Genomic DNA, 20,460 nt, shown 5'->3' with positions numbered 1-20,460 from the left:
AGCCGAGGTCTTCTGACCTCCAGTTTGCACTGCAGGTGGTTACAACTTCCCTTTTGAACTCGTTTCACTGAACAACACAGAAAATAAAATAAAGCTGTTTAGAAGCTGCTGTTCATTGTTATGCCTTCACCACACCTTATCAAGCATGGCACTAAGTGAAAAGATAGCATTCAGTTTAATCAGCTGTAGGTAAAAGTTTTCAGCAACTGAATTTCAATTGACCTCTTACAAGATCTCTAGATCTGCCAAAGCAGTTGTATTTTTTTTTAAATTATCGCCAAATATAAACTAAATCGGATGCATTGATCTAATGCAATTTCATAGGTGCTTTTTTGAAGTACCTCTTGAGACAGGGCTGTTAATTATTGCTGAAGTGGCATGGCAGAGGTCAGTACACCGATAACAGATACACAGAGTGGTTTTAACTCTTTGGTATCAGAGACCTCAACGGACAAAACCTAGCTAGACAAGTGATTAGGCAAAGACTTCATCTGGTACATTGGTTTCTTAATTGAGTGAGCAGGATTTTAAAAACGATTTGAAGAGGGCAGTGGACAAAAGTGCACGGGAAGATAATAAAATGGCTACCTGGATAAGGAGATGAAAAATGAGGGGTGTGAGGACACCTTTATTCATAAATATGGTCACAGTAAAGGCAAGGAAAGAGAAAAAAAAAAGTGGGTGAAGCTAGTCCTAAATAGTTCCATAAGAGCACAATAAGGATAAAGAGCTGAAAGTTTTAATAGACTGAACGAGGTTATCACTCAATTAGCATAACTTAGAAGATAAATATTATGATCACAATACAAACCACAGAAAACAAAACTTATTTGAGAATGGGAAAGAAATGGAGATGTTGCTCTACTTAAAGTTTACATATGCCTGCTATGAAGTCCAAAATATAGGAAGAACTGGAGGAGCTGAAAATCTTTGAAATCAAGGGGACATCCCTCAATTTTTCCTAAAGGAGGAAACAACAAACAGACAGGACTTCACTACCTGAAAAAACAGGGAATTTGCTGAAAAGTCTAACAGGAAAAGCTTTTATAGCAATGGCATGGATCAAATTACTTCAGTGCAGAGAGAAAGAAATAAAATTGTGTAAGGCCACCAACTCGGGTAAGTTGCAAATTCCTTATTGACTTCAAACACAAGACAAAAGCCTATAAAAAGCAAACTATGGGCAAGAAATAGCAAAATAATGAATTTTATAAACAGTTGCAGAAAAAAAATAAGAAAGTGGTGATACAGTTCTGAGCAGACAGGGAAATCTGTCAGCTCATTAGCTGATATCAAGAAATCTTAAGTACTTTTTATTTGATTTGCATCAGTTCTCTCTAAAATGGCTAGATGTTAAGTAGTTGCCAGCATAATTAATACCTGAAAGTAAGGGTGATATTTTAGCATAAGCAGCTAAAAAGCAGGCTAGAAAAAGCACAAAAAAGGTGGACAATACAAATTAGGTGAGGCCGTGGAGCTTTGTTCTGAAACTGATCTGATTAGAGCTGTTCTTTCTAAGAACCTTTAGAAAAAAAAATCAAAACCAACAAATGACTGAAAAGATCAGATTGTTATTCTGCGAAGAACGGAAAGTGGTAGGGAGGGAGGGAGGGAGGGAAGAAGGGATGGAGTTAGCACATTACAAACCAGCCACCTCACCATCAGTATTTCCCCAAATGTTTGCAGTCAGAATACGTTCTGAAATTACCTCAAAGCCGACACTTAACAGCTAGAATGAGTTTGACATGATTTGTTATTAACAAATTAACCTATTCTCTTTCTGTGACAGGGAAACAAGCCTTCTGCCAATGGGTGAAGTAGCAGATGTAGCATCGCAAGGTTTCTGATACTGTCACAGATGATGCAGGTCTCAACTGAAGCTTTTTGGACATTGCCTTGCCTTCCCAAAGAAGTGTTCAAATTTCTAGGAATTTTATTCAGGAGGAAAGACTCGATTTTATTGATTTGTCTGACAAACACAAGAACAAGCTGAAATATAATAAATATTGAGGCAGCTGACAATTACCCCTTTGCTGTAGTAAAGTACTTTTTCCATGGATGAGCTGCGCTTGGGAGCATCATCCAAGCTGGTGCTGTGGAAAATCCAGCTTACAATACACAGTGGAAAAATTCCCACATAGAATTATTTGGTAATGAGCAATTGTAAAATTCTACAGGATCAACTTTTTATTCATTAGCAGACAGGTATCACAAGCCAAGCAACATATTAACTCCTGAACCGACTGGGGTGAGGAAATGACACTGGTTACTCTGGAAAGTTCCTCAGAGGAAGAGACCCTTGGAAACTGGATAGTCATGTATGCTAAAGTCATATCTCCCTCTAGCTTTCCTCAGGACAAGCAATTACATTAAACCTTTTATGCTGCTCTCTGACTCCAGTCACACAGGAACACCTGATAATGCAAAATGATACGTTAGCACCCACAGCAGCCACTGAACTGCTGCGAGGGTAGTTGGTGAATTGCAGTAGAGCACAAGAGCGGCCTCATTTCTTAACTTCTCTGTAAACATGGGAGAGTTGCTGCAAAGTCAGCTCCTTTGCAGCAGGGATTCACTGTTAAAAAGGGAAAAGGAACAACCACCTTGTTGGTGCCTCCTATTATGGAAGTAGAATTGTTTGATGAAAAAATACCAAAGGGATGAATCCATCCTGAAAAATGCTGAACCAAATGCCTGGGCATAATTCCAGAAACAGGGAGAACAAAGTTTCAGTAAAACCAGTAGAGAAAAAAGACCTGGGAAACACAGAGGCATTTGTGAAGGCAGGAGGAAAGAAGCATTTGCTTTTGCCCCCAGCCCTGCAGCAGGCAGCCAGGTGAGACCTCTGTCCACTGTCCTGGCGTTGGGACGTCGGCACGGGTGCGCAAGCACCCCCGCGCATCTGAAGAAACCTGCAGGACAACATACAGGGGGTGCTCCACAAGATGAAGTAAAGGTTCAATCAGGTTATTGTACATGGAAAAGGGTGATAAATGACTGATTGCTTTCGAACTGTGCAACTATTGGTCTCATGTACAAACGTTGTCATTTATTACAACATCAAGAACTGATAATACTTCCCAATTTTGATCCTTGGAGATCCCTGCTACTGAGGGAAGCTAATAGCTTGCATTATAAGATTTAGATTTCCCTCACGCTATCTGTGCATCATTAATCTCATTGCTTCGTATTCTCAGTTCCGTTTCCTAACTGCCAGTTCTAGTGTACTTCCAACTGTTTTACAGTGAAGACTTTACGGATTACAGGAGATTTTGCCTTTTCTGTTAATAGCAAGATAAACTTAGATCTGACTGACTGGATAGGAAAGGATAGAGAACCAAAGTTAACACACCATCTCTTTCCCATTAGGTTTTTTTTCCAACTGTAATCCAGTCTCATCCTAGCTTGACTTCCTCTCCTTTCAGTTCTTAGCAAAAGTTCAGGTATCTAGAAACATTTTCAAATACTACCACAGGCACAGCAGTCATTGCCCCCCAAAAGTTATAGCTAATTCTCTTCTTTTGAAATGCACTAATCATATACATATCCATACTGCACAGACCTTTAAACCATGCTTTTAATCAGAGAATTACCTTCAGCAATATCTATTAAGGTATATATAAGTCAGATTCCTGTATTTGGCTTGCATGCAGCTAGAAAGGGATAGCACTGCCCAATCTTCTCCCCTCAAAACCCTGGAAGTTTTAAGAAGTTTTAAGGCGGAGTGGGAAGAAAAACCAACCAACCAACCAACCAACAAAAAAAAAAAAAGAAAAAAAAAAAAGAAAAAAACCCACAAGCCTCTAAGAGCATAGTTACAGGTAAAAGAGTCTCTCTTCTCTTTTAGTATCTATAAACAGATGTTGGGCAACTAAAGAGAATACTCCTGACATACTAGAAGGGGTTCAGAATGTCTATTTAAGTAAAGAGTTTTAGATGCAGTCTTCTCCTAAATATACTGTGTCATGCTTAGTAAAACTATAGACAGAGTTCTACATGGCAGCTCTGCAGGCCTGAGAGCAGAATAAATTCTGTGAAGCATCCCCCAAACTTCCTGAAGTGGCCATAGATGACCCCATGCTATGACACTCTTTCATATTGACTTACATCGTCATCTAATATCATTATCTTAGACAAGAACTATTGTTTACACCTTTTAGTCATCAGTAATAACAGCATAGATATTTAACAATTTGATTCGATAAAATAGAATCATAGAATCATTATGGTTGGAAAAGACCTTCAAGATCGTCAAATCCAACCGTAATTGAATTTGCATAGAATTTGCTTAACCACAAAAGATAAATTTGCTAAGAAAGTACCTAAAGGATAAGCTTTCAGTAGATCTAAATCAACTTAATTGCAATAAAAATTCTTTAACTCTTAAGGAAACTAGCAGGGGATCCGGCCACCAGGAATAGTAGCAGATATGGCAATGTCAGCTTCTCTATGACAAGAAAAGGCTATTTTTTGGCCACAAATATCTGTTCAGCAATTATTGTCAGTGGGTAAAGTAGGGCATTCCAATAGAGCAGGCCTGTTCTAGGCCCAAGAATCAGCCACCAAGCAGCTGTATCACACACAAGGACTGAAGGCCTGGGTGATACTTCTATTTGTTAGAACAGAGGCAGCAATGGGAGTAATTTCTGCCCATTTTACAGCGAGAAAAGACCAGAACTACAGCAGCTACTAGACTCACCATTACCAGCGCCGTCTTCAGCATTTCAGAGGGTGTCTGCATTGGAAGAGTTGCACTGTCATTTCTCTTACGACAGAATCAGGAAGGTTTCCTACCACTTCAGGCAATCCACAGGAGTGGATTTCTTCTGGTGAATCTCCCACCCCTGAAGGTTCCCTGAAAGACATTATCCATCACCTTTCTCTTCAGAATCATGCACTCAAAACGGCTTAAATCATTAGATAATATATGCAATGTTTTTGACTTGCCTGGACTGCTGCCAGATGCACCTGGTGTGGGATGCACCTGCTTCCCAGGATGGCTGTCTCTTTTCATGAGGCAGAGGAAGAATCTCGCATCTCGCCCAACATTAGTAATGTTCGTCAGGCAGAACAAGTGGCACCTAATGCAAGCAATTGTCATGACTTTGGAAGGTAGGAGTAAGTAAAAAGGCTTTGTAAAATATTACTGCCTAATCTCATCTGCCATGAAAACGAGTTTAGAAACTTTTGAATTAAGTCATTGGCAAAACACTGAGAGGGATGAATAGTCCTATTCCTTCCATTTGCTGCTAGGTCCCACATATGCAGACTCTGGTATGATTTCAGGAACGGCTGGCAAGCCCTCACAGGACTATTAGTACAGACTCCTATGGGAAGCAGAGTGATAGGAGGAAGATCTCAGTAAGGCAGGTGGGAACTCTCAAAGGGAGACAGGACAGTGTAGCACTTAGGAAAATTCTGTGGCATCTCATGAACTCTGAGGAGTTCTAGTGTCTCTAGCTGCATTTGACACCTTTTTGGAGAATTGTTAATAGCTCCCTGTGGAGAGAGTCATCGTCATGCCTTCCCCATTTCCCCTTTGGAAGACTACAGATGAGACCATGACGTTCATGAAAGGCTTCACCACCTCAAGCGAACCAAGTTGTCAGACCCTGTAAATGCAAATGTGATGTAGTGGGATGTTCTTGCACCTACTGCAGTGCTAAAAAGGTTCTATTTTAACAATGTTATACAGCCTGAATCTCCATATTAATAACTCTAAGGAATAAAACTGAATTTGATGTCTGACTGTGGTACTGTACCAGATAGATCAACTCAAGTTGCATCAAATAAAAAAAATACAGAGAAAAAAGATTTTGAACAGATATAAGCTGTTAAATTTAAGAAGCATTGAGCTTGGGCATCCTAATGCCAAATCTCGAATATAAGGACTTTCTTGCATTAATTTAAAAATAACTTCATTTAAATTTAAAAAGTGAAGTCCCACAGTGAATTAGATAACTGCCATTACCTATAGCATTAACTTTTCATACTGTATTCACTATAGTAATCAGACTAATTACTTTACTAAAAAAATGAGGTGGTTAGTGAGAGATAGGGTCTTTTCCACTAATTCTTGTGTGCAAGTCTTAATTATAAAATTTTCTATCAAATGGTTACAAAGGCAGTTTATTTTAATATTCTGGACTCAATAATGCCATTTACTAGCCACATGAATATTTGTTATCTAAGCAGTCTCACTGAATATAGACATGCTGGCGTGACTTTATAAGATTAGGTTTGTCTTTATAAGATCAGGCTTTGAATTCCAGGGCACCATTATAGCCTCTACTACAAGTTGCCCGTGGCTCCTGTACACGTGGATACTTCCCCATCCCTCCACTCGGAATGGGGGGTAATACACCAGCAGCATCATTAGAGGGGTAGGGAGGTGGGAGGAAGCCCATAAAGGAAGGTGTCAGAAAATATTAAAAGAAAAATCCTGGTATCATGCATCTCAGAAAAACTATTTAACTGATTAGCTGCATTCTTGATGCTGAATCAGATGCAGAATTTTACTGCCACTGCTCTACCTTCTCTGAGACACCCAACCACCACTGTAAAAGCACCAGAAGAAATATTATGGTGACACAAGAGAAAGAAAAGGCTAATACCATAACACTTCTGCCCACACCAACTGCAATAAATTATAAGCAAGTCCACAGTACCATACTGGACAATTAATCTCAGCTCAACAATACATTCTCATGTTCCAGGAACAGGCTGTCCACCGTTCCTGGTCGTTCCCTGGAGGACTGCCAAGCACAGTTTAAGAAAGCATTAAAATATCTTTTTCAAGAACACCCAGGTCATTTTGCAGTACAGTAGCTACAAAACATTTCTTTATTTTTAATTAAAAAAAACACATTTAAATCATCAGGTTTTGTAAAACAGCATATCAAGTGTTTATCTTAATCTTTGTAGTGTAAGCACCTTCAGTTTTCTGCTAAGACAATCAACATAAGTTATTATTTATCTAGTTAGAATATTAACCTACATGGAAATAAATATACCTTTAACCACAGCCATGTAATGCCTACTAAATTATAAAAAAGCTTTTCTGGTGAAAAGTGAAATATAGATTGTGAAAATCTTTTTCTTTCTCCATTTCTCCAGATTTTTTTTCTCAATTTCAGTGAAGACTGGGCTAGAGTTCTAAACTACCAAGAGGAAAAAAAAAAAAAAAAAAAAAAAAGGACAAAGCACTACAGACTACAGCTAAAAAAGACTGCAGCTCAGAGAAGAATAGTTGAAATGACTTACCTAAACTGTCTCAGAATGAGAGCTGGAGCACATACTCCTAAATCAGTTATAATGCACTGGGTTGCCCATAGCATATGTGCCATTTTAAAGGAAAATTATCCACTGAACATGAATAGATTTTTTTTTTTTAATAAAAAGAGAGATGATGAGCACTGAAAAGTGAAAACATAGCTGACAACAGCTTTTTATGCTGATACTATTAATTACAAAATATAGGGTGCAAAATTCAACATTCATAATGATATACACCTTAAAAATACAAAAGTTTACAAGGCAAAATTGCTACAGCACCTGAGATTTTTCTGTAGAAAGCCAGAGATACTTTCTTCAGAAACTGTAATACAATCAACTCAAGTTATCTCAATTTACATAGGAATAGCTGATCCCAAAAAGTTGAAATATACATAATGCTCCAAACTTTTAATTAAGCCTTAGAGACAAATCTGCTACTAAACTATACGTAAAAATTGATCTATATGCATTACATAATTGACTATATTTTATGAAATCCCATCATATTAAAAACAGAGAGAGATAACCTATTAATTTGCTCTGATGAAATTAAAGTTTAAAGGAAAGTCAAAGAACAGAGCACACAACTTGATTCATGCTGACAATTAACTTGGATTACTGAAGTAAAAAACAGGTTTGAACAAAACATTATAGAACACTATGCAGTCATTGAGCTTTTACAGACAGCTAGTGGTTATACATACTTGTAAAAGTAATACTTTAAGGAAATCCTTTTTGATTTCCACTTCAAGAGCTGGGAAGTTGCATTTTTCTGTCTTCTGTTCTGTGTGATTAAGAGTTCATGATTTTGTACATCTAATTATGTGTCATCGTCAAGGTAACCAGTGTACTGCATACCAGTCTTAGAATAGAAACTTTCTTTTTTAATCCCTTGGCTTTGAAGGTTTAAGTAATTGTGTGTTCCACTTAACAACTGAACTCCCAAGACCTCAGAGCAAAGGAGAAAGGGCGTTCTGAACAAAGCTTTTAATAAAACACTGTTCCAATTAGAATGTAAAAATTTATTCTAACATTATTTGATTTTATTTAAGAAGACTATTTAAGTGCCAAATGGTATGAAAAATTACTAGTTCAAATACCAAGATTTAAGGGAGGTTCCTTTAATTCCAGTTATACTTTCATCAGATAAAGTATACTATACATTTGATTTTATTTAATCACTTTATTTTTTTACATTATACCTAGTTAAGTAACTTAATTTTGTCGCGATTAAGTATCCCTTCCCCCCACAATTAACTACTTGGAATTTTCTGGAGTCTTTTTAATCCTTGAAAAACAGTCAAGCATATCTCATTTTGTCCTTTAAGTAAGAATAGCTGGGCAACTTCAGGAAGAAAAGCTTTAGAAGTTATAGTGGAAGAGTTAATATTAAATGTTTGCAGTTTAAAATTTGAATGCAGTTAAATGCATTGTTGGCTCACTTAAAAACAAAAAACACTCACCCTTAAAACACTTATTGAATACAAGGTGCAGTGTTAAAAACAAAAGAAAATGAAACAAAAAGGCAAACCCCTCCACCACAAACAAAAAACCCAAACCGAGAATATTCCTTTCAGTGCAAACACTGTAGTCTTCCCAAAGTTAGAGTACAAATATTTACATTCCAGCGTATCCATACCTACAAGGAATGTTGAATCACATGAGAAAGTATGTCAAAAACCTTTAATCCAATCACAATACTATAGCTTACCCTCTTAAATCGATATCGTGGCTGAAACCTCCATGTTTATCTAGGCACTATAATGTACTGGAGAAACTAATGTACACAGTTGAAAAGCTCTCCCCAAAACCAAGGGCGAAGACTGTGAATTCAATTGCAGGTCCTTAACCAATTTCAGTATGAAATGACAAAAAGAAACCAGCTACTTAGTGTGGAGTGAAAAGAGCACTTCTGTACTGGCATCTTAATCCCCTGTCCCCCCTCCCCAGCTCTATAAGCCATAAAGAGCCTGGCTGCAGACAGCTGCTTCTTATACAAACTCTCCCTGACTGAACACAGCCTTTCTGTAGGCCATTCAGTTTTCCTGTGTGCAAAAGTTAAACTTCTAGCACAAAAATTCAAACCAGAAGGAAACGCATGATGCCGTGTGAAGGGAAGCAGGCATGTTACTTTACTCACTGAAATATGCTTGGCAGGTTCATCTCAAGTACTACTTTTGTGCTTTTAGAATTATTAGTTAGGATTCCAAAGAAAAGTTTAAGAAGGCACCTGTTACACTTCCTTAATTAGCTGCCCATTTTAATAATTTTGGTACTATTTGTCACAGTACATTAGAAAACAGCAGCATGAAGAATTAGATGGACAGGAATTTTAGGTTTTGTGCTCCTTTAAAAAATGTAAGTGTTTCTAAAATGAAAGGCACTCAAGACAGAAACTCTCTCTCCAGTTCGTATATGGATGGCCGACACGTTTTGCTCTTCATTCGACATAAAGGCACTGTACAGTCTCTGTTTTGACCTTCTACATCAATATCAAGTAATGAGGGCATGTGGCAGTTAGTTCTTTCCTCAGTATCTGGTAAAAAGTTCACATTTGGACCTGTGTTGCCCTCTAAACATTCTGGGTCTTTAGAGTTTGGTTTAATTATACGTGGAAGAATCTGCCATGCATCAATTCTACTTCTTACAGATGAAGGTCGAGGCCTTGATATGATATTGATAGCTCTTTGTTTTTCAGGTGAAATACCATCATGATTGCTTCTTTCTTGAAGAGATGGAGAATGTAGAGTTCTGGTAACTGACAGAGTTGGTAACTTGAGTACATCATTAGTTGAAGCAAATCCATTAGCTAGGAGAAAAGAAAAACCAAAAAAAAAAAAAAAAGGTATGTTAAAACATGTAGCTTTAGGATTTCTTTGCCATCTGTAAAAGTGGATTGCCATAAGTAATATTGATTTTTTTTCCCATAAAATATTCAAAAATTAAAAGCTCATATATATTAATGGCAAATCTCCAAAGGAAGGAGCGTTATTACTCAAATAACTTCTATATATAATCTCTCTGTCAAAGAGATTGGCAATTTATTTTTCATTGTTACAGAGATGTAGAGAACATTAACCAAGCATGTAGAGAGCATTAACCAAGCAATGACTGGATGAATATTAATTCTGGAATAAAGCCCCACAGTTTTGACAAATTACTCAAATAATTTTAAGATATCATGACTCTATTCATACAATACCGTAAAGAACATTGCATCGAATCTACTCTAGAAAACCATTATTAAAATTCACAACTTCCATTCTTACAGAGTCATTAATCACAATAATCAAACCAGTTTTAATGACCATTTTGTAGCAATAGCTTAGCTTAAAGATTTGTTGAGCATGTGATGTAACTCCTAGGTCAGGCAAGCAAATCAAAACACACCAGATCTGTTTTTCTAGAAGTTAATAAATGGACAAGTGAAAATGATGTTAGTATTTTAATATATTAAGTAAGTGTATGCTTTTCCCAGACTCCTGAAGCTGACAATGCAGTTTTACTTTATTTTACTGATAATGCTGGTGTTGTCTATTTCACAAAAAAAAAGCATGTTCAAGCATAAACTGCTTGAAAAGACTCATGAAACCTGTTTTTTTCCATACTGGAGAAAAATCAGTACCTACTTACAACTAACTTGCCCATACCCACAGAGTAAGTTACTGTTCAAAGGGTATGATAACTTAGAGTTCAGAAACAGAGGACTTGCTGCACACAGTTATGGTGGCTCAGCTAACCTATTTGAGAGTGTAGCAAAGAACTTAGTGAGCAACTAGTGAACAGTTACTGCCTCGAAATTCTCCATTTCTTTAACAACAAAAAAAAACAACAAAAACACCCCAACACATCTGAAGTTCTTAAATACCTACCTGTGGTCTGAAAATTGTTCCCATCTGATAAGGTTCGTCTGTGTCTCAACACACTTAACTTTGACAAAGAATCATTTGGCACCTTCTGAGATTCTTGTTTCTGACACAGATTGAAAGGTTGATTCTTCAATGGTGTAGAAAATGTGTCAGCAGCCAGCTGTAACCTCTGCTCTCTCTTACTTTCAGGAGTTTCAGATGGAATGTCATCAGTGGAACTACATGGATCACAATCATCAAGCACAGTGCTTATAAATGCATCTTCATTGTCTGCCTGAAGTAGGCATTTTGTGGAAATGGAAGGCATAGAAAGAAGATTCACAGTATTTGCAGCTGGATTTAAGGATGGAATACTTGTTTCCTCTTTCTTGGACTGCAGTCTTGTAGGGCTGGCGCTCCTGCGAAATTTTGAAGCACGCTGGAATAGTCCATCACGCTTTTTCTTCTCATCCTTTGGCACAAGGTCATCTGAACCTTGTGATTTGTTCAGCTCTCTGATATCCAAGCCCAGGGCAACAGATGCAAGGAGAACTGCACACCCATACAGCACTGAATCAGTCTTCTTTTTCTGCAGTGTTCTGCTCAGACTGTTTGTAGGTGTCATTTGAGGAGTACTGTTTGTCGAACTAGCAGAGGTTCCTTCTTCAAAGCTCTCAGGTTCTGCTGTGTTCTCTCCCTGATCATCCTTCCATAGAGGTAGATTAATATAGGCCTGATTTGACAGCTTTATTGGCTTTGGTCTTTTGGTGTCCAAACCCTCAGGGAGAAGTCTCTTATCAGTACAGACACCTATAAAACATTGCACTGGACTTTAAGATCACAAATAAGCCATTTATTATGATGACACGTCTACATAAGTACATCCACTTATTTGCACATATATCAATCCTGATAGATACTGTGTGTCCCCTTTAAATACACTAAGAAGCTAAGAGACTCATATGGCAAGATTGAGAAGTGTTCTTAGCCTAAACCTTTTCTTGTTCCCTTGATAGTGCTTATGGTGACAAAAACACCACTTGGGTAGTTTCATTGTTTTAGCAACTCAAAAGCAGAATGTGATAAAAGCAATTTGCAGATTTATCTTCCTAAATAAGTAAGCAAACTGGAAAGAAATCAGGTTGGAACTCCCCCTGATATCCTCCAAGTCTTAAGAACCAGTCTTCATTGGTAGGAAAGCTCAAAGCATCTTCCAATTTTTACTTATTTGGAGCAAGTGAAAAGCAGATAGTGTGATTTCATTTGCTGTAAAATATCAGGATTTGCAACACTTTTGATACTGCTTTTCAAACAAGATAAATATTTCTGTGCATGGATTACAGCTAAGTAATATAAGGTACAGAAATAGCCAGATAGCATCTGTAATACGTTCTTGACAATATTTTCAAATGCAATTAATTCCAAAATCCAATGAGTTACTAGAATCTTTTCCAATTAACTGAGCAATTTGAAGCAAATGTGACATTTCCTATTTAATGAGTGAAACTGGTCTTGCCCATCTAATGATGAATAAAAGGGAAGACATAATTTGACTTAGATGTGTTATTCTACTGCAAAATATGAATGAGTACTATAGAACACATATTTCAGTATATAAAATGCAAAGATGTATACTTGTAGAGTCTTTTCTGTACATAGGACTGTACATAGTAGGCTATTAAATCTGTAGAACTGCTAATTATGAGGTCTTGATTTACACCCCTAGAAGTACACATAAAGATGAGAAAGCATTTCTCCTGGGCAAGGCAGGGTGTGGAGAAAAGGGAATCAGTGTCCAAACAGCTTTGTTTTCCCTCAGGCACCTGACAAACTTGGAGTTGCTATGGACAACAAGTCATAGCACAGTTCATTTCCATGACTGTTATAACTTTCTTTTTTTGGGATAAAAGAATTGCTGCTGGAGAAAATAGGTGCAAATATATATTATAAATATTGTACAAGTACAGCACATGTAAAGCAATAGGCAGAAAACATTACAGCTATAACATTCCTGATCCTAAGAATACTAAATAGGAAAATCATAAGGAAAACCATTCTATCGATCCTGAAAAGTTGCCTAAACAACTTTAAGATTTGGAATCTAATTTTTTTCCCCTCCTCCAAAATTGAGAAAGTCCCATTTAAAAAGAAAGCAGAGAACTAATATGTCCGAACAGATTAGGCTAATGGCTTACCCGCTGACAATAAAAGTAATTAATAGACATTTAAATGTCAAGCAAATTACTATTTTTTTTCCAAAAAGGCTGTGCCTGCAGACCTCATACAAAGATCAGCATTTCAAAAATTTGGAAAAAAAAAAAACAAACAAAAAAAACTGTAGCACTGCTTGCACACCACAAATTTCTTAGATGCTAATAATGAAAATGAAATGAGTTTAACACTGTTTTTTTAGTATATGTAAGGGATTTTTTTTAAAACACTGAGGTAAAGTACCTGTAGCAAGACAACATTCATGAGTTTTGTACAATATCTGAGAAACTTGAGCAATGCTGCTCATAATACTGGAAGGAGACTTAATACCATTATGTGACAACTTTAGCTTTTTCAGAAGTAGCTCTTACCTTGGTCTGCAAATAGCGAAGCTAAAGGAACTCCCTTCTGATTTTTCATTAAAAGAGTTGACCAAGGGTTGCTGCCATCTGAAAGGGGTCTTATTCTGAAATAACGATGATCATTTTGTTATTACAGATGCTACCATGCTTATGTATGCTTTGACAAAAAATTACTAAAAATCTTTCTTTTTAAACAATAAACACGCAGCATACAACTTAAAACAGTACAGTTATCCAAAGGTTAAAAAAAAAAAAGTTGTATATTGTATGCTGCAGACACATACCATTACATATCAACACATGCCTTATGATCACATATCTATTTTAAGGTGAAACTCCAGAATATAATGGCCTAAGAAGTCAGTCAAAGATAAATCGTAAAATCTGCATATCAGGTTAATTGTTTCAAAGAAAAACAATAAATACTGGAAATAAATTACATAGAGTGACTTTCAAGCATACAAAAACATCATCTAAGCCAGTTTAAATAGATGAACTGAACCAACTAATGCCATAAGTAAATCAGTGGATATCTCGGAAGAAAGGTATTGGAATTATATAGGCTTGAAAAGACAGGATCTCTTGCTTCAGAAAACTCCTAACCTCCTATTTTTAGCAATCGGGGGAAGAAAAAAAAGTCATTTTTTTATCCTACATTTGTCGGTGTGAATAATATTTCTAATGTGGATAGTGCTTCACGGATGCAAAGTCAGTCGGTCTTACTTAATACTACTGGAAGTGCCCACTGGGGGCCATCCTTGCAGTTCCTCAAGCCAGTCCAAGGAAGAGCAAGAATGCCAGGCCAGGAATATCTTGAATGTTCAGCAATTCAGAATCCCCAAAAGTCCCGAGTGTCAAAAATCAGAGATAAAGGATAACAGAGCCACAAAAAAAAATCCTAAAGATAAGCATACATTTTATCCTCAAGCCTACGTTCTGGAGCTATTCCTCCTTAACAGTAGTTCCTAAGTTAATGAATAAATAGGACTGAGGACTCGGTTATAACTATAGAGGCTGCAGAACATTTCTCCCTCACTACGTTGACTGGTTATTCAGTTCCAAAGTTACAAATACAAAATAATTTAGTATTATCAAATGAATAAAACTTGGTAGACATACTTGTCCTTACAATCTGCACGATCCTTTGTTTGAACTGAACTCGGTCCCCACGTACAACCTCTCTTTTTAAAATTTCTCTTCACATCTTCAAATTCTTCTTGGTGACAAGTTGTGCTTCTTCCCCAAGTTCTGTTGCTTTCATCTGAAGTTACTTTGAAACAAAACAAACAAAGAAAAACAAAAAAGACACACTATTAAAAACACTCCTAAGGACAATATATTTGGACAGAACAATTTTCTCCAATGCAAAACCATTATGACAGTACACAAAGAGAAGTAAACAAAAGTGTAGATTATTTTCCCTTATAGCAAGAACCACCACACAAACTGTACAGATCCCCAAAGACTGGCAAGGCAAGAAAAAAAATTTGTGAGCCGACAAGAGCCAAATTTAAAGATAAAGCTGCACAATGATCTTATTTTCCATGCTTACTTTAACCTTAATTTTGCATCTAGTAATTCAGACAAGTGAATTAGACTGAGCACTTAAATTCCAGAGGGAAAAAAAAAAGGTATATGCTATGGAATAATTATGTCATAATAAAGAAAATATTCCAATTCAGACAACAACTAACATATCCTTTTTTATTGCACCAAAACATGATACTTTTAAAGTGTCTATGCTTCATTAAATGCTTAGTCTGTCACTTCAGCTCTACTTTTAAATTAAAAAGAATCAGCACCCTTGAAATATAGTGAAGTCTTGCCTTTTCTCATAACCCCACTGGGAAGTTCATATTCACTTGTGATATCTACATCTTGCTGGTACACATACACACTGTTTCTTCGGCCATTAGTTGTGTGTGTATCTGTTTGGGAAATCACTGAAGAAAAATTAAAAGAATGTAGCAGAGATCTTAGCCAAGCTGGTTTCAGAAAGGGAACTGTGTCCCTTCTTATACTTCTAGCTTTGGGACATAAAAGTCAGACCTAGAAATGCACCCAGTATTTTTGGATAGACAGTTTTTCCTGTAGGGTTTACAGGGCCAACCCCCCCCTTTTTTTTTTTTTTTTTTTTTTTTTTAGGAACAGACTCAGGCAAGGGGATGTTTGCATGTGATCCATGAACTGAAGTCGTAGTCTGCTATCCACTTAACACGGTTACATCTATGATGGAAAGACAAGAGAAAAACAACGTGGCTTGTTAACAACACCATAAACTGTTCTCCATGTCAACTGCCTTGCCTCGCCTGCACTGCACAGCCCTCTCCTCTTCCCTCACCACAGACCCCTTCAGCAGTGCAGCTTGCTTTTTAAGCACAACATAACACTTATTTAAACTCTCACATTCCAAAGACTGATTCTGGCCTTATGGAGATGTTTTTAAAACAGCTGAATTAGGCTTTATGACAAGATTTATTATTAGAATTCTTAATTTATTCTTCAATTAAAAAAACCTCACACATTTATATTTAGAATTAGAACCACTCACAGCAAAGTGAAGTGATCAGGTAACCAGTTGCTAGGTAGGCCTGTTCAAATCATGTGTATTTAAATAACTCTTCGTGAAACAAAGTCACTTTGAAGTTAAATCAAGATAAAACATTATTGTGGGAAACATTTTTTTTTAAAAAAAATACAGGTGCAGATGGGTGTGGAAGCCAAGCTGTTTCAGCTAGATATGCCTGAGAGATCTGATAAGCTATTAGGTCAAGACGAGAGATCCCCACTCAAAAACAGAAGAGCACTTTTTAAAAAAAAATAAATAAACAAATAAAGCAGCCTTTTGTTGCCCTGTATGCTTTAGTCCTACAAATTCAAATGTTTGCTCAAAACAATCCACCTTCAGTTAAAATTTCTCACACACGCAAAGATTTAGAGCACCACAGCTATGACTTTTACAAAAATTTGAAAAATATACTTTATATGCTTATTTACACCATCAAATTTTCAGAGTCGTGCCAATACCTGACACTTGCTTCACTTCCAAGCATTCATACAGAGCAATGAGAACCAAAGATGAAAAGTGACAGCGTATTTGCAAACATATTTCAGAAAGAAAAACAAAAGCTATTTCTTTCTTGACTGAAGTAAATAACAATCAAGCAAAACCAGAACAAAGCACGCAGTCACAGGGTGTGCATGTGGGGGGGATATTATCAACACAGCTACTGTATCAGCCATAAAAAACAAAAGTCTTTTGCAGAATTAATTTTCCTTGGATCTCAAGTTGTCATTAAGAAAAGCAAGAGAGGGTTTATCCAACCCTCTCCTTAACCACAATGTGCTGGTAGCAATGGTCTTGGGCCAGAGAACTGTATCAGTTACAGCTCAAACAAATACTTGAGTTACAACTGTCCGCAGTAAACATCACTTTTCCTTTACTCACTAATTAATCAAAAGGATTTCATAAAGCAGACATACCACAAAGGAAATGAGAGCTTGCTTCTATCAAGTTTTAAACAAAGTTTCAGGTTGGTTCCAGAATTCCTTAAACTAGCTACAGATCTTTAAGGATCTTTAAGGCCAGATTCAGAAATAATCTTTTTTGGAAGTGAACTACTCTGGCATCAGAGGACATTCACTATCTGTTAGCAATCTGCTAGGACAGGTTATTCTGCCTCAGAGAAAGCAGCATTCAGGTTTTTCATCTCTCGTAACACTACATCCTGAATAGGGATAACTGAACAATTCCAGAGAATATAAAAGCAACCAGAAGGAACCCTTTTTTCCCCATCTCTACATATATCATTCCCAAATACGAATGTGGGTTTTGCTAAAACAACAGAATGTTTTCTTCCAAAGGCTACCACATGCTACCTCTACTCCACTAACTTGCCCTCTGGCATCGGTGTACATAAAGTAATGTAGGCCTGCAAGTATATACCCAATTTGCAAACAGGGGAAAGAAAAACATAACCAAACCAAAACCCCAAAGCAAACTGTCTTTATTTCCATCTGGCTTTGTACTTGCTTACTAATTGCTTCTCTTTTGTTCTGAGCAAGCCAAGTTGCTGGCGGATTTTTCTGTCTTTCCAGCTTATATCACCACCTCATTCTTGGGCTCTTTTTGACAGTCCACAGCTGACTTATTAGCTTTCATAAAAACTATTCCATCTTACAGGGGTTCTAAACTTGGCCCCTTATCTTTTACCATTACAAATTTTTGATTCTTCACTGCTTTATCCAAGTCGGCTTACATATGACTTCCTGAAGTTATGAAGGAAAAATATGATTTAATACATTCCCCATAATTTTGAAATAATTATTAAAAAGTAAGTAACATTTCAGCAAGACTAGCCCTCCTAACTCTTGCAACTTGTTATCTGAGTGAACAAGTTATAACGACTAGAAATCAAACATAAATCTATCTGGAATTTGATGTTACCAGTATTTGGCGAGTCTTTACAGAATGAGCATGATGTCTACTAAAGAAACTGAAATGACAGAGACTTACACTGTATAGCTCGAAGACGAGGAATTATTGTGGGGCTACTTGAAGGACTAGAGCTGTTACTGTTTAAACTCCTCCTCTTATCCAGGTTGGGAGATGCCTGCACTGTTATTTTGTGCTGGAAGTCTATAAGAGAAAGTAAAAACAGCTTTAACATCCTAACTAAAGGATATTCAAGAGATTATACCCCTGTATTCCTCAAACCAGATAAAGCTACATAATGAATAAGACTTGATAGAGCAATAGATTTTTTATATTGACAACATTGACAGATGCTGATCTTTAATGTAATAGTTCAGTTTAGACTGTAAGCCAAAGCAGTATGATTTTACAGCTGCATGGAATCTATATGATTTATTTCACATACATCTCCAATCAAAGCATCTCGGTTGTTCAACTTGAGCCAAACCAGAGGCATATTCACATTGCTTGCATACCAATATTCAATTCTGTCGGTTTCCAGAGAGGGAAGGAAAGGCTAAAGAGATACAGTAACATCTGTGAAACTGCAGCGTGACTTCTTTATAATTATAGTTTTTAAGTATGAAATAATAAACTTATTTTATTACCGCTAAAAGTGTACCCTAAATATTACCACATTCTTTGCCCCTTTCAAATGCTCCGATAACTATGACTGGTTGGAGTTTTGTCAGTGCAGCATTAAGGTCTCACTGCATCAGCAATAAGGAGAGACTTAACCCAGAAACCACTGAAAGGAAAATCCTTCAACCACAAGATGCCCGGGCACTTGTGAAGGCTTCTGATTATTTGCATAACCCTTGAGTTTCCACGCTGCCACCTAGTGATGGCAGCAATAAAGTGCCACTCAAAGTGTCACTGACGCTAAGACAAACCCCATGTTCTACACACAAAAACCTGCTTTGCTAAAGCAAGCTTTACTGCATCCCCGGATGGAATTAAATGCTATGACATTCGAATTATACTATATTTAACGTCTGAAGTGACATTTCTGATGCTATTAGTGTTTTCTACCTGGAAGTAAGGCAAAGATTGTAACTCCTGCATCGTACACGAGACTGCGATGAGCACGAGATTTGGAACCGCTATGTCTAAGCTTCTAGTCATTGCAAAGTGTTGTTTTCCATTGGCTATTCCCAAGTTTAGGGCAAACAGCATTAATATGTGATCATGTTGGAAAATTATGGATAGTGATAAAAAAAACATTTTCTGCACAAAAACGGAGATAGCACGACATCAGATCTTCAAACCACTGTCAAATCTCTTCCTTCTCAATCTAAGTCCCTTCACTTCAGATAAAACAGATTTTTTGATTTTTGATTCTTCCAACTTAAAAGACCACCACTGCAGAAAATTTTGGAGAAAAAAATGCAGCTAAATAACTCTCATCACAGCCTCTGCATTATTATGTTAGAAGACCCTTGCAATGACTTAAAGTAGCAGCCAACACTGATCATTTTAACCATTAAATTTAAGCGTGCACATTTAATTAATAACATATATTGTGAACTGAAAAACCCCTCAGACCTGATGGCAAACTTATTCTATGTCCATCTTTAAGTTTTAAACGGCTTCTTTTAAATTTGCCCTTCCTCTTCTTTACATTGGGTTTCTCTTGATTTAACTGGAATATCATGATGTTCAGCTCACGCTCCAGCACATCAATCTCACGCTCTGCTAACTGCTGCTCTCGGCGCTTAAGTAATTCCTCTTGGGATTTCTGCTGAAGAGCTGCTCGTGTCAACTCTTCTTCACGTGATCGCAGCTCCTGAAAATAAGAGTTACACAAGTGAAACTAAATAATAATGGGAAGAGTTATATTATGAGATGAATGTACAGTAAGTTGTATTTCTTTTCTACTTTGATGGTACACATTCACATTTACGTCATACATTTGAGATGCACAGATGACATTCTGACAATCCTCTATACTGTGCAAGCCAAAGAGTTTCTTGATTCTGTACACAAGCATTATACCCACTTCCTTGCAGCCATTTGGCTTTAGTCACTGGGTAAGCACTGGCAAGGCAGACATGCACAATCACACATCAGCAGCTTAGGGCATGCATTTCTGTTAGGCAGGAAGTCTTTTGCTTCAGAGGCTCTCTCCCAGTTTTTATAGTATGAAAGCTGCTGTTAGATCTTTTAGGACTAACACACAAAAAAGATCATCCTCTCCAACCCACAAGTGAATGCTTTTATCTTAAATCTCCTAACCTTTCCCATTTTCAGGCATATAATAGGTAGCACTTTTCTATCTGGAACAACAATC

The 20,460-nt window shown here is 37.0% G+C and overlaps 1 protein-coding gene across 2 annotated transcripts in view; it reads right to left on the bottom strand.

The window, feature by feature from the left end:
* Nucleotides 1-8,931: 8,931 nt before the first annotated feature.
* The window catches only part of MAP3K21 (mitogen-activated protein kinase kinase kinase 21), a 37,822-nt gene continuing 26,293 nt past the window's right edge, over nucleotides 8,932-20,460 (bottom strand). The window contains exons 5-11 of one of the 2 annotated variants that reach the window (XM_088534888.1): nucleotides 19,716-19,956; nucleotides 18,213-18,335; nucleotides 15,499-15,639; nucleotides 14,816-14,966; nucleotides 13,706-13,800; nucleotides 11,148-11,933; nucleotides 8,932-10,084 (exon numbers count right to left, since the gene is read on the bottom strand). In XM_088534888.1, the coding sequence (XP_088391014.1) occupies nucleotides 9,660-10,084; nucleotides 11,148-11,933; nucleotides 13,706-13,800; nucleotides 14,816-14,966; nucleotides 15,499-15,639; nucleotides 18,213-18,335; nucleotides 19,716-19,956 (1,962 nt within the window). In that variant the 3' untranslated portion in view covers nucleotides 8,932-9,659. The remainder of the gene's footprint in view (nucleotides 10,085-11,147; nucleotides 11,934-13,705; nucleotides 13,801-14,815; nucleotides 14,967-15,498; nucleotides 15,640-18,212; nucleotides 18,336-19,715; nucleotides 19,957-20,460) is intronic. The other variant, XM_088534887.1, reaches the window with a different exon arrangement.

This window comes from Tinamus guttatus, unplaced genomic scaffold, assembly GCF_059628265.1.
Source record: "Tinamus guttatus ecotype Peru unplaced genomic scaffold, ASM5962826v1 Tinamus_guttatus_pri_ptg000601l, whole genome shotgun sequence".
Lineage (NCBI taxonomy): Eukaryota > Metazoa > Chordata > Aves > Tinamiformes > Tinamidae > Tinamus > Tinamus guttatus.
This window is presented reverse-complemented; position numbering and strand designations above follow the sequence as displayed.